At 33.1% G+C, this 15,136-nt stretch overlaps 1 protein-coding gene across 1 annotated transcript in view; it reads right to left on the reverse strand.

Moving 5' to 3' along the window:
* Positions 1-235: 235 nt before the first annotated feature.
* sv2a (synaptic vesicle glycoprotein 2A) overlaps positions 236-15,136 on the reverse strand; it is a 42,102-nt gene continuing 27,201 nt past the window's right edge. The window contains exons 4-13 of the mRNA XM_051131541.1: positions 14,076-14,227; positions 12,513-12,646; positions 12,302-12,391; positions 11,755-11,865; positions 10,521-10,609; positions 10,266-10,430; positions 7,407-7,540; positions 6,645-6,848; positions 6,392-6,551; positions 236-3,704 (exon numbers count right to left, since the gene is read on the reverse strand). Coding sequence (XP_050987498.1) covers positions 3,521-3,704; positions 6,392-6,551; positions 6,645-6,848; positions 7,407-7,540; positions 10,266-10,430; positions 10,521-10,609; positions 11,755-11,865; positions 12,302-12,391; positions 12,513-12,646; positions 14,076-14,227 — 1,423 coding nt within the window. The 3' untranslated portion in view covers positions 236-3,520. The remainder of the gene's footprint in view (positions 3,705-6,391; positions 6,552-6,644; positions 6,849-7,406; positions 7,541-10,265; positions 10,431-10,520; positions 10,610-11,754; positions 11,866-12,301; positions 12,392-12,512; positions 12,647-14,075; positions 14,228-15,136) is intronic.

Below are 15,136 nucleotides of genomic sequence, written 5' to 3' on the forward strand. Positions count from 1 at the left end.
ATGTATGCCAAACTACGTACTGGATGTTTATACACTGATTCCAAAACATAGGCAAACTCAGCAACTAAGTATTTTTATTTGTCTGGAAATCAGGTCTTGGACCTTCTGTGAAACAGAAGACCTTATGTTTGTGTCTCACAAAAGAAGCTATTCGGGTGAGTAAACAACGACAGAACTTTCTTCAGTATTCAAATAAGGTTTGTCTGAGTGGTGCATGAAGAATTCCAATAATCTATTCAAGCATTATACCATTTGTTTATTATTCGTATGTATGTTTTAAATCCATTGAGGGACAGTTTTAACTGCACAAGCGCAGTCCGATCCCCAGAATACGAGTCAAAAAACGCAAAGTAAATCTCTCACAAACTGTAATACAGAACCATTTTGGTAAGGATGGAATAGTCTCTATATTCAGCGATAATGTCAACATTTCCATTCTCATGTACAAAAAAATCACAAAATGAACAACATACAATAGTACTCTATTTCTCATGTTCAACATTTTTATCTTTTTGTTTTTATTATTCCACATAATTATTCATTTACATACAAACATCTACAACCTCTACAGCACAGTACAATGATAAGGTGATAAACTCTCTGTCACATTTAAATTATGGCAATACATTGAAACTGACAAAAGCATCAGAAGACCTATGGTATATTTGTAGAGTACACGGATGTCGGCCTGTTGTTTTCTTTCGCCTGCTGTTTCATCGAATATGGCCAGCGGATATTTTAGTGTGCTTTCTTGCCCAGTAGTTTGGGGGCAGAGCGAACATGTTTACCACTTATTGCTTTGATTTCTTTTTGCACACGAGATTGATTGTTGCTAAGTGAACACATTTAGAAATACAAAAGACCCTGTAACAAAACCCAACCAGTACACAATCTGAAGTGAGGACCAAATCCAGGACTGCTTGTACACAGATAAGTCATAGCTTCACTGAGATTAGTTACTGTAATTCACAGCATACAACAGCAATTATGACATACTCATCGTAATTCAATGAAGGGAACAACAGCTACACGTTGGAGATGCGACCATATGAAGGGTTACAAACTGCAGGACCGTTTGGAAATGCTTTCGATGGGCCGTTTTGACAGTGACATCGAAGATGTTCTATATATATGTGCGTACAAACAATTATCTAGTTTACTGACCAACCAAATCTTTAATAGTTAGCGTTTTCAAGCATTCTTTAAATCGCAACCAGCTTCCGGTTCGTTTTAAACGTTTGCAAGAGCGTTAAGCGCGTCCCATCTTAGTAAAACACCTGATTGAGAGAGATATGTCTGTAAGCCTCAAAACGGTTGTTTTTCAGAATCTTTTGTCTGCTTGGATCCTGCTTTTTTCAAATCACATTTTTGTCTATGCCGTGATGTGAGATCTGCCAATACAAACAGAGGACGTAGAAAATATTTGGCAATTAAAGATGCGCACGGTCACACATGGCACACGTAAAGATTGTCACTACAGCATCTGTGACACTACTGGTGACAGACGGTCACGGCAGGGATGGCAGTTTCTACTTTTTCTCCAATTGAAATGAGCTGTAAGGCTGTTATAAACATTTTATATTTGTGCCTAAAATTAATAGTTTAAGTTCGGTAACCGCTTTGGTTGAAGTGTTTTTAAATCTAAAAATGGTTGGTTGTATTGTGTGTCTACTCTGAGCACATAATATGGCTGCTATCCTACAAAATGGCAGTAAAGAACGTTGAATGACACCAAAAGACGTTTTTGTGTAAGCGCTGGCTGTGTTTACAAGCAACAGGGCTGAAACATAGCTTCCAGCCAAATGGGGTTTTGTCTTCTCAGAATTTTTTGCTTCATTATCTGGTTATTTATACCAGTTTTCCAGTATTAATTGTGCTTGGTAAAATGTAGCAGAATGGAATATCCTTGGTTTTTGCTTCCTATCAAATGCTTCATTTTTAAAATCCATTGGGTTTTCGCTTCTTTTTTTTTTGATGCTATATTCAGTTACTGCTACCAAGTCACCAAAGAATTGAACATCAGGTCAACAATGATACAGCAAAAAATTCACCCTGCATGTGGCACTACATCTGTTTCTACAGATACTCAAAGTAAAAAATACTATAAAATCAAACTCTCATAAACAGTTATATAAATAAATACAAATATTCAGAGAACACTCAACGTTTCACATGCAAGCACACATACTTCCGTACTTACACACGTACCCACACACAGACGGATACCTCTGTTTCTTTACAAGAACACAAGAGAAAACTTAAAGGAGGGCGTTTGTGTGTGCTGCAAATCAGTGGATTGACTTGTCCAGTCATTTTTTAATATATTTGCTTTGATAAAAAAACAAAATCCCTTAATGAACAGATAAACTGTATATACATACATCAAATGGAATCTATCTAAGACATGTTGAGACTAGTTCAACATTTGAACATGTAAATATCTTTTCTTATATATATATATATGTTTGTATATTTAATAATAGTTTGAGTGTTCAAACAGACAGACTTGAATTACAGCTAATTTTTATATATTTATATTCAATACATAATTTACATAATCATCAAAATAAACTATTGTTTTGACAGTTTAATCAAATCACATTGTGCTTCGTTTGTTTATTTTTTCCTTTAGTTTTTTCCCATGGATTTTTTCGTATGAAAACGGGGCGATGTAACCTTCGTGTCGATGTTTGCGCACATTCAAAAGCGACGCAACTGAAACTACTCTGGATCTCAAAGATGAACAATGGCATACTAAACCATACAAATGACAACCCATCATGTCACTTATCTCATATTTTACATCATAGGTAATACAGACCACTTTCATCAGTTATGTTCACAAGCATATTCTTATGAATCGTCACGCTTCGTTGCATGCACAACACCGTCGATAATCAGACATTTTGAAAGAACGACCTAATTCTTCAGATGGAGTAAAACCAAAAATGAGTCAAAAATGACATCAATGTTAATGCATTAAAACATCTAAAAAGTGAGGAGTGCTTGAGCCGATATTGCAGACGTTTGCGGCATTGCACGCTTTTTACGTTTTTGGGACACAACGGACTAGAGTAAAGCAACAACAATAACCATCACCAGCACCACTAAATCAACACTGTCCATTCAAATATATCTACCTACTGATTTCACGGGTCCTCAGTGATGGTTTTCAAATCACGTGATGGCTTGGATGAAGATTAAAGGGAAAGTCAAAATGAACATGTTAAATTTCACATTCGTTCCATAACGTAAAGCTGGAATGTGTTTAACATGGCAGTTTTCTACACACGCACACATACACACTGGGTTTCCGATATTCCTGACAGTGAGACATCAGCAGGGAACATATCTATACGTGTAGATCTGAATGAAATCAAACTAAATTGAAATAATAATACCATTGCACATATTGGAGGATATCTGTAAATGTAGGATTTGTTTTCGGCTGCTTCCAGCATTGCTCACTCACGGACAGGGTCAAACTCAAACGCCGCCACCTGCATGCTGGAACGCTGCACTATTGAAGCACCTGACCGCGAGTCTCAGGGAGCTTGAGAGCCAAGAAGCTTCCTGCAGCCAAAGCCCCCGACGCGAAGAGGATGGGCACCGCTTTAGTGATGCCCACAAACGACTGGAAGATGCTGATGCCCAGAACTGCAGCTAACTTACAGAGGGCGTTCAGAAAGCCGAAGGCTGTAGTTCTGTGTAAAAGGAGGAAAAGATGAAAAATTGCATAAAATGAATCTGTCTGTAATGAAATTCTAATGAAAGGTCACTTCCAGAACAAAAAATTACAGATAATTTACACACCCCCTTGTTATCCAAGATGTTCATGTCTTTCTTTCTTCAGTCGTAAAGAGATGTTTTTTGAGGAAAACATTTCAGGATTTCTCTCCATAAAATGGACTTCTATTATGCCAATGAATTTGAACTTCCAAAACGTAGTTTAAATGCAGCTTCAAAGGGCTCTAAATGATCCCAGCTGAGGAAGACGGGTCTTTTCCAGCGAAACAATTATTTATTTTGAAAAAATGACAATTTATATCCTTTTTAACCTCAAATGCTCACCTTGTCTAGCTCTGCGTGAATTCTGTGTATTCCGGTTCAAGACAGTTAGGGTATATCTGAAAATTCCCACCTCATTTCCTTCTCCAACTTCAAAATCGTTCTACATCGCTTTTTTACCTTTTTTTGTAAGGGGTGTTTGATCTTCTTTGTACATTCACTTTGTAAACACTGGGTCGGTACTTCTGCAGCGATGTAGGACGATTTTGAAGCTGGAAGAGAAAATGAGATGGGGGTTTTTTTCGACATACCCTAACTGTCTTGTCTTGAACCGGAGTACACAGAGTTCATGCAGAGCTAGACAAGATGAGCATTTGAGGTTAAAAGTATATAAATTTTTTTAGAAAATAACTGATCATTTTGCTAAATAAGACCCTTCTTCATCAGCTGGGATCATTTAGAGCCCTTTGAAGCTGCATTGAAACTGTATTTTAGAAAATTCAAACTCGGAAGTCAGCAATATGGAGAGAAATCCTGAAATGTTTTCCTTAAAAAAACATAATCTCATTACGACTGAAAAAAAAAAAAAAACATTTTCACTGAAAGTGAACTTTTCTTTTAATGGAGTCTCTTATGCTCATCAAGGCTGTATTTATGTGATAAAAAAATATGAAAAAAACAAACAAACAAAAAAAACGTAATATTGTGAAATATTATTGCAATTTCTAATATTGGTTTCCTATTTTAATATACTTTAAAATATAATTTATTTCTGTGACGCAGCGCTGAATTTTAATCAGCCATTACTCCAGTCTTCAATGTCACATGATCCATTCTAATATGTTGATTTAATATCAGTGTTGAAACTGTTGTGCTGCTTAATATTTTTTTGGAACCTGTGATAATTTTTTTTTTTCGATTCTTTGGTGAAAAAAAGTTAAAAAACAGCATTTAGTCAAAATCAATCTTTTCTAACAATGTAAGTCTTTACGATCACTTTTTAATAAAAAATTATTTTAACTTCCACAAGTATGTGTTAAATGGAACTTTTTATCAATTTAACACATACTTGCTGAAGTTAAAATAAAATTAAATAATTAGTATTAATTTCTTTAAAAAAAAAAAAAAAGACCCCAAACTTTTGAATAGTAGTGCATATTAACATAAAATATGTATTTTTAATAAACACTGTTATTTTTTAACTTTTTATTTGTCAAACAATGCTGAAAAAAGTATCACAGGTCCCAAAAAATCTTAAGGAGCACAACTGTTTCCAACACTGATTATAAATCAACATATTAGAATGATTTCTGAAGGATCATGTGACACTGAACACTGGAGTAATGATGCTGTAAATTCAGCTTTGCTTCACAGGAATAAATTATATTTTAAAGCATATTAAAATAGAAAGCTGTTATTTTAAATTGAAACAATATTTCACAAATTTACAGTATCAAATAGATATAGCCTTGATGAACATAAAAAATCTTACTGATCCCAAACTTTTGAACGGCAGTCTTTACAGGCAGTAAAAACAGTAATTTTGTGAAATATCATTACAATTTATAATAACATTTTTCCTATTTTGAATATATTTTAAAATGTATTTTATTCATGTGATGGCAAAGATGAATTTTAAGCATCATTACTCCTTCAGAAATTATTCTACACCCGTATAAATGTTCATGAATAAAGGTTCATTATTGGCATTTGTAGTTCCATAAAGAACCTTTAACATCCATGTAACATTTCTATTGCACAATAGCTTCTTAATACTGGAAATAGGTTAATTTGAATATTAAAGTGTACTTTACACTAAGAACAAATGTCTCTTTTAAGAACTGTTAACCAAAAGGTTCCCCTAAAATGGTTGCACTGCTGCAAAAACCTCCTTTTGGAACCTTTATTTTTACGAGTGTAATATGCCTAAGAACTCCAGCATCTGTCAATCTGAAAAACATTTTTGAAATCAAGTGTTTGTTCAGTGATTGAACTCTTGGGGGTGCTAAAGAGCACACACTGTTAAGCAGGCACTGTCAACATGTTTTCTTAGAAATAATGCATAGCACTTTGTGGCAGAGCCACTGAGACTTCATTCATTTTGACTGAGAATTTTTAGATATTCCCTAAATTATGATGTATTTGATCTGCACTGCAGAGGCAATGCAGCACAGAATTACTGGCATACTTCTGATCTATTCATCTTTCTAATTATTTTACACAGTATGAAAACACTTCTGTCCAATTCCTTGACAATTATACATTTTAAAGTGATGTAAGTGCCCAAATATGTATTGAGATCACTGTTTAATACACATGCAAAGAGAAAAGGGGACAATTGTGATAGATGCACAATAATCACAGAAATATAAGCTTGCCCCACCTTTTGTCCGAGGGGTACAGCTCCACCGTTAGCACATCCAGGGCATTCCACGACGCAATGCTGATGCCCCCAAATAGACAGAGCAGGGCGATCATAGCAGATTCACTGTTTCCAAATGACAGGAAGAAGCAGCTGACGCAGGAAATCACACTGGAACCCGCTGTAAAGTGAAAGGAGATGTTTATTATTTTAAAAAAGACCTTATTCTGAGCTCCAAAAATTGCTCAGCACTTATGCAACTTGTTTTTCTTACCCAGCATTCTTAGACGTCCAATCTTGTCCATGAGCAAAGCAGACACGATGTTCCCAGGCAGGACGGCAAGTGTGCCAAGGAAGCTGACGAAGTAGATCATGTATGCATTGTTCTCATCACTGAAATCCAGCATACAGCCCTCTTTGTTATGCAGAAAAGTGCTGTTGATGAGTTTGCTGTTGATCAGCCGGTACTTGAACAAGTCTGGAAGCAAATGAGGGCTCTTGTTAACCAAAGCAGCAGATATTCCTACATTACACTGGCTTAAGTAGGTAAGCACTTATAGGTCAAACTACTTTAAGAATCAACAGGGTGATTGATGGTGACTATTTAATGCAATGGAAGTTGCTTTGGATAAAAGCATCTGCTAATGCATTCGTGCAAACGTAAAAATTCTGTCTAGGTAGGTTTTGGAACAAAGCCTTTGTTTCATAGCCTCATCATTCATTTGCAAGCTGCTCAGAGAAACAATCATGAACGCCCAGCACGACTGAATCGGGAAAAGCAGATTGTCATTCCTTCACAGACAGGCAGAGGAAGAATCTGAGCTGGTGTTGCTAGGATACCTGAAACATTTTCAATGCATTTAATAGCTTGAGAAACTGGAGCCATTTTACCCGAAGAAAAACATGTCATACGAGTGTCTTCTTTTGAAGGATCAAAGCTGAAACGACTATATACAGCTCAATGTGTCAGTTGCACATTCAACAGTAGTGCTATATTTGCTTATAGCCGGGAGGGTGAAACCTGTGGTCTTCTCACCAGTGTTGTAGAAGAGGGTGGAGATGAAGGTGCAGTTTTTAAAGAAGGTGTTGCTTGATGTGATGTCCTCAAAGTAGCATTCCTCAAACAGGGAGTCTTCAAATACCATAGACTTCATCTTTAGATTCAAGAACCTTTAATGGCAAAAAAAAAAAGATTCGCTTAGAGGTATTCAAAAATCATTTCGCTTCTACAAAGAGGCCCAAATATAAATACACAATGTAAAGATAATAAGATAAAGGATAATGCAATCACCAAAAACACATTTTAAACATGAAACATTAGACATCAAACAGATAAAAATAAATAATATTAAGCACCAAAACAATAAAACAAACTACAACAAAGACGAAATACAGTACAAGCCAAATAAAAAATATAGAAACCAGTTTTTAAACAGTAAGATTTTTAATGTTTTTTTAAACAATTCTCCTCTGCTCGCCAACCCTGGATTTATTTGAGCCAAAATACAGCAAATACAGCTGGAATATTGTGAAATAGTTTTACTATTTAAAATAACTGGTTTCTATTAGAATATATTTTAAAATGTAATTTATTCCTGTGATCAAAGCTAAAATTTTCAAAATCATTACTCCAGTCTTCAGTGTCACATGAGCCTTCAGAAATCATTCTAATATGCTGATTTGCTCTTCAAGAGGATTTTTTTTTTCAATTATTATTATCAATATTTAAAACAATTCAGTACATTTTTTCAGGATTCTTTGATGAACAGAAAGAATCATAGATCAACATTTATCTGAATTAAAAAGCTTTTGTAACACTACACATATATATTTTTATATAACATATTTTTATGTTAAATCAGAATATTAGAATGATTTCTGAAGGATCATGTGACTGGAGTAATTATGCTAAAAATTCAGCTTTGAAATCACAGGAACAAATAACTTTTTAAGATGTAAAACAGTTACTTTTAGTAGGAAAAAAAAAGACTGTTTTTGCTGTACTTTGGATCAAATAAATGCATTGGTGAGCAGAAGAAACTTTAAAAACTTTTAAAAAACATTAAAAATCTTACTGTTCAAAAACTTTTGACTGGTAGTGTATTTTTAAATGCTTCTCCTAAACTATTGTAGCATAAATAAAAAAATATACAGTGAGAAACCAAAGTAAAAGTCTCCATCTGGTCTCTATTTAATCTCAAAGCTATTTATGGAGAAACAATTAAGATATTAAACAGATTTCGTTTGTGATTTTGAGTCATTGCTACTGGATATATTGTGCATGTTGGGACAAATCCATATATATACTTCATGAAATTAAAACCGCATGGTTAACATACTAAAAGCATTAGCAGATAAGACTGATTAGAGAGATTAGCTTGTATATAAAACCGCATTCCTGATTAGCTAAACATAAACTAGATAAAGTCTTTCCCACAAATCGAGCTGAAGTGGAACAGCTGCTGATAATTGGGACACATTATTTAAACAAAACTGTAGGACACAGACTGATTAATGGTTTCATAAAAGGGCTGGAGGGTGATCACACTATCACAGGCTTCGCATGAAAGCTTCTGAGGGACAATTGCTCTGTTCAAAACTCTAGTGAGGTGTTTTACAGGCATCCACCTGAAAGAAATGTATTTCTCACAACTCTGCCATCGCATGATTTTTAGCAACAAGCTCTGGGATTGTCTTTCTGAAAAACGATATATATACAGTATGATCAGGGTTGTTACTGTAACTAATACAAAAAATACACATGCATATGATGCTGCCTTAGATTTTGGTCTTCACACATTCAGTGTCCTAAATTGCTATTAAAAATTTTAAAAGCAATTTTGTAAATTATAAAATAAAATAAAATAAAATAAAAAATTCTGCCTTAGATTTAGGCCCAAAAAGGCTGTCTTCACACATTCAATGTCTTAAATTGCTATTAAAAATATTAAAAGCAATTTTGTAAAAATAAAATAAAATAAAAAATGCTGCCTTAGATTTTGGCCCAAAAAGGCTGTCTTCACACAATGTCTTAAATTGTTATTAAAATATTAAAAGCAATGCACATTTAAAATAAAATAAAATAAAATAAATAATAAAATAAAATAAAATAAAATAAAATAAAATAATACATTTTAGATGAAAACCTTTTTAACATAAGTTAACCAACATAAGTTTATGCTGAAGCACTAAAATGACTAAAAGGAAATAAATAAAAGCTGAAAAAAAAAAAATAATAATACACATGCATAAGATGCTGCCTTAGATTTTGGCCCACAAAAGGCTGTCTTCACACATTCAGTGTCTTAAACTGCTATTAAAAATATTAAAAGCAATTTTGTAAATTAAAAAAAAAACAAAAACGTTGCTTTAGATTTTGGCCCAAAAAGGCTGTCTTCACACATTCAGTGTCTTAAATTGCTATTAAAAATATTAAAAGCAATTTTGTAAATTATAAAATAAAATAAAATAAAATGAAAAATGCTGCCTTAGATTTTGGCCCAAAAAGGCTGTCTTCACACATTCAATGTCTTAAATTGCTATTAAAAATAATAAATATTTTTAATATTAATAAATATCTTGGTAGGCAACTGACTAGGCTTTCGAACAGAAATCAAATATTGCATGGTACATTTTAAAACTTCTTTTACTAAAACGCTAATAGCAACCAATTTTCATTGTCCTACAGTAGGTGAATTCTGCCATAAATATAAGAAAAACAGAGGCATGCTCAAAAGACAAGGTTGTTGTGTCATTCTATCACACATAAATTGCATTTAATCTGGAATATGCCTTTAAAAAGCAAGAAAATGTCACAACACAATTCACCTTTCATAGAAAGGTCAGGCCTATTTACTGAAATATGTTTGGCATAGTGCCTGTGAGCAGCTCTTACTTGTTGTTGAAGTACTCTCCATTCCGGTGGATCTGGTTCTCCAGGGTGAAGTTAAAGGTCACATGCTCCACTTTCTCTTTGATGAAGACCTTTGTGCGTGAGGAGTATTCTTGTTTCTGCAGGTATTTGATCATGTCGGGGAACCAAACAGTCAATCCATAGTAGCTGGAGACAGAGAGCAACCAGACATGAAATGATGCAGAGGGACAAGTCGTAGGATGGGTTGGGAAATGCAAGTTGTTCTGTGTAGTTTACCTGAAGGACATGGAAAACCACACGGCCATCATCATGTAGGTGATCCTCCGGTACTCTGGATTAAACACTGTCAGGAAGTTGCTCCACACCTGAAAACCCAAGATAAACAATGGGAAAACAGGATTTTCTAACAGTGTGATGCACTATAGACACACTTCAGTGTGATTTCAGTGATTTATGGAAATCTAAGTTGTACATGCATCAATCAGAAATGATCCTTGGTTCTCAAAAAATATTTAATATTATTAAAAATGTTGAAAACAGTTGTACTTTTGTAACTTTTGATCAATTTAATGCAAGTTTTCTGAATAAAAGTGTTCATGAAAGTGTTCATTTCTATCACAAAAAAAAAAAAAAAAAAAATCAATCCTACTGACCCCAAACTTTTATATTTATTATTTTAATTTAATTTATTTTTTATGTGCTTTTGCATTTTTTCTTTTTAAATGTTAATATTTAGGTTCTGTTTATTTTTTATTTTAGTTTTAGTTTTAAAGGTTTTCATCTAATATTTATTTTATTTCATTTTATTTTATAATTTCCAAATGTTTTACATTTTTTTAGTTTTAGTTAAACACAACCCTGGTGCTGCGTAATATTGTTGTAAAAACTGTGGTACATTTTTTTCAGGATTCTTTGATGAATAGAAATTTCAAAAGAACAGCATTTAAATAGAAATCTTTTGTAACGTTATAAATGTCACTTTTGATTAATTTAATGCATGTTTTCTGAATAAAAGTCTTCATTTCTATCACAAAAAAAATAAATAAAAATCAATCTTACTGACCCCAAACTTTTATATTTATTATTTTAATATTAGTGTTTTTTTTTTTTCTTTTTTTTTTTGTAATTTTGTTATGTGCTTTTGCATTTTTATTAGTCTCTGTTCTTTTTAAATGTTATTATTTAGGTTCTGTGTATTTTTTATTTTAGTTTTAGCTTTTATTTATTTCCATTTAGGAATTTTAGTGTTTCAACATAAACTTATGTTAGTTAACTTATGTTAAAAAAAGATTTTCATCTAATATTTTATTTTATTTTATTTTATAATTTACAAAATTGCTATCCCTGGTGCTGCTTAATATTTTTGCAAAAACTGTAGTAAAAAATTTTTTTCACTAATATAAAATAATGTGCAAAAGTACACAATATGTCCTCTTTAGATGATTTGAAATCAAGATCTCATATGGTAGTTGTCGTTTCAGTGACTTTGGCAGTGTTTATCGTACTCTACCTGATGAAAGAGGTTGGTCAGCTTGATCCTCCAGCGCTGGTGCCAAGCTGTAGCATCTCCACCCATGTCAACCAGCTCATCCATCTGTTTCACCGTCTTAATAGTGGTGACCTGGGGATTTAACAGCATGCTTCAAAACTTGCCTTAATACTTTACTAATATTCTCAGTTTTGTGCAGTTAATTGGTGGCAATCTGCTCATGAATAGCCTATATTAACGGTTTGACAATGAGAGGTGAGCCGTGTCTATTCAAGCAAACAGATTAAGATTTACAATGCTAATCACTGCAGACTTTTAAAGGGTCCATATAACAATTACAGTACGTTCTTTACACTCCCAAAATAATTCACATCTAAATAATAACTTTATTGACCTTCATTAAATGTGCATGAAAGCCAATCTGACTCCAGTTCGACCAGATAAATGGAAACCCATTAGCGTGGCTGCATAATTCATTTCTTATTCATACTGAGAAATTAAAATTTCCACAGATCCCTTTCGTTCTAACGTTCTTGTTCTTTCTGATGGTGAATCTAGCGGTACTTACAGAGAAAACCCTCTCTGGGTAGCCCTTGGCCCTCATGTTGGTGTCATGGACCTGCTTCAGAATCATCCAAGCTTCATCATGTTTCCCGTTCTGATAAAACACACATATTTTAGCAAAATTATCTTTGATTTAGGAACTTATTAGGCATGTTTTTCCTACAGCATGAACCAAAAAAACACAGATCCAAGCCGGGATGTGGGATGTCACTAACCTCCAGGAAGAAGCGTGGGCTCTCTGGCATGGTGGTCAGTGCAGCGATAGCGGCGACGGATGGGAAAGCACAAACCAGCACAAACACTCGCCAGCTATGAAACTGGTAGGCTGAGCCCATCTGGAAACTCCAGCCTGGTTAAAGGGAAAGGGCATATATTACTCAACTAGTTGCAATGAATCAGAAACAAACTTTTTTTAATCAGGGTGCACCATTTGCCTACTGGAACTGATTTCCAGCAGGGCAAAATTTTCATTTTTACCTTTGTAATAGCAGTTTTTACCATATTACATGTATTTGTTTTATATTTTATGTCAAATTCCTATATTTATTTAATTTATTGAATCAATCAATTATAATACTTTATGCAGTTGCCAAAAAAATTCAATTAACATCAACAAAAGTAAAGTAAAGCTTCACATGACGTGGCATTTACAACACGTTTAATGTTGTTTATTCTGTTAAAGCTGAAATTTGTGCACAAGATTAGTGTAATTAGCCTGAATGAAGTATACAAATTAAACAAATAAAAACAGGACTTAAATGCAATGCCCTCTCATGCATTTTCATGTTAATGACAGTCAACTGACAGTAATCGATTTCATTTAATTGTAAATTTATTTTATTTTATTTTATTTTAGTTTAGTTTAGTTTTGACTGTAAACTTTTGAAAGAGTTAATGCTAAAAATACCAACTATTTCCAACTAATAAAAAAAAATAAAAAAAATAAAAACAGAGGAACAGAGCATAATTAATATTCACATATAATTAGCAATCATAATTAGCAATCATGACCCAAGCCATGACTGGCACAGTTTGTGCAGCAGGATTATTTGGACAATGTTTCATGGTTAATTATTACAAAAAGCGGGTCATACTTAAAGTCTTTATATATAATGCATTATAAAAGTAGCTTTAATGCATTAATTCTGCCCTCTAATGGACCTTATAATGCACTGTTTGATCTCATGAATAATTGCAAGCACAGTTATAATACATTATAATACTTATATATTCACTGTAACACCTTCTTAAAGTATAATGCATTAAAACAAATTAAATATAATGCATTTTAAATTTAGTTACAATTATTTATGAAAAGTTAATGATATAATGTATTACAACACACAAGATAATGAGATAATGCATTACAACGTACATTATTAATACCATTATAATGCATTATACAAAAAGGCTTTAAGTAAAATGTTACCAGAAAGCTCAAGTGACTGATATTTCTGGTAAGTATTGATGGCAACTAGGTTGTTAAAATCATGTCATACTTGTGAAGAGAAACTGATAAGATTTATAACCACTTTTCAGATCATCCCTACAATTTCTATTGATCACCACATGACGCGATAATTGATGGGTTTACTTTCTGTGACATCTCCATCTTATGTTACTGGTTCAGTCCCCTCTGGAGTAACCTGAGGTTAAGTGTCCTGCTCAAGGGCACATTGGTGATAGTTAATGGATCTACAACCTTTCAGCTACCAGCTGAGATCAATTAACCATTAAGCTACAGCACACCACCCAAACAACGTGAGCATGATGGTTACCATAGTGGGGAATGATGGCCCAGGCCATGGCAGCAGCGTAGATGCCTCCAATCATCCAGAACATGCAGAGCCAGCTCAAATGCTCACCACGCTTCTCCTGAGCCAGAAACTCAGAGTAATACGAGAACACAATGGGAATAGAGCCACCGATCCTACAGGATGAGACAGAGAGGGATTCCAGTATTAGGATACTGTGCATCATTTTTTAAAAATAGAATATCTAATTTAATATTAAAACATAATAGAGTAATATTTTGCCTGCCATTATAATGTTCCAAATTGGAACTGAGCTAATAAAAATTCAAATTCTGCTGTTGTCATTACTATTTTATTTTTCTTTAATTATATGTTGCCAATAAACATGGTCATATACCCAGTATATGGGGTATTTCCAGAATCATTAGATTATATTTTATATTTTCATATTAATCATTTGTTTAAAAAGCCACCTACAGAAATGAGTATTTAAATATAATATTTATTAATGAATTATATACATTCAGAAAATGCATTCTTCCACTATATTTCATAACAAGTTTATAATATATCCTGAAAAAATGGGTGTAGAATTTACTTCTGTGTAGGATTTATTAGTTATGAAACAATTTTCACTCTAAAATTACAAAGAAACAGCAAGTAACACACTTGATTAAACACAAAAATTATGAAGCAGAAAGATTTTCTTTTTCTTTCTAATTTAGATTTTTCTTTTGAAATATACTCCAGATTTTTTTTATTCATTTACAGTTTCTAAACATATATCTTATAGTTGTTATTGGTAACAAAAACTAGAACTATTTTTTTTTGCTGTTAACTGAAATAAAGTTGAAATAAAATAAAAAAAATATTAAATTGAAATGCTGCGACCTGACAGCTAACAGAAGTAAAATAAGTAGCAGTTCTAGTATTACAAAAATAAAACTAAACTAAAACTATTACTAAAATATTTTTAATACATTAAACATTAAAAACCCAAAAAGTAATAAAAATGACAAAAGCACATAAAATTAAACACATAAAAGCACATAAAAATTATGACAACTGAAAATATTAAAAAAAAA

The sequence above is a fragment of the Labeo rohita genome, chromosome 16 (assembly GCF_022985175.1).
Source record: "Labeo rohita strain BAU-BD-2019 chromosome 16, IGBB_LRoh.1.0, whole genome shotgun sequence".
In the NCBI taxonomy this organism is placed as follows: Eukaryota; Metazoa; Chordata; class Actinopteri; order Cypriniformes; family Cyprinidae; genus Labeo; species Labeo rohita.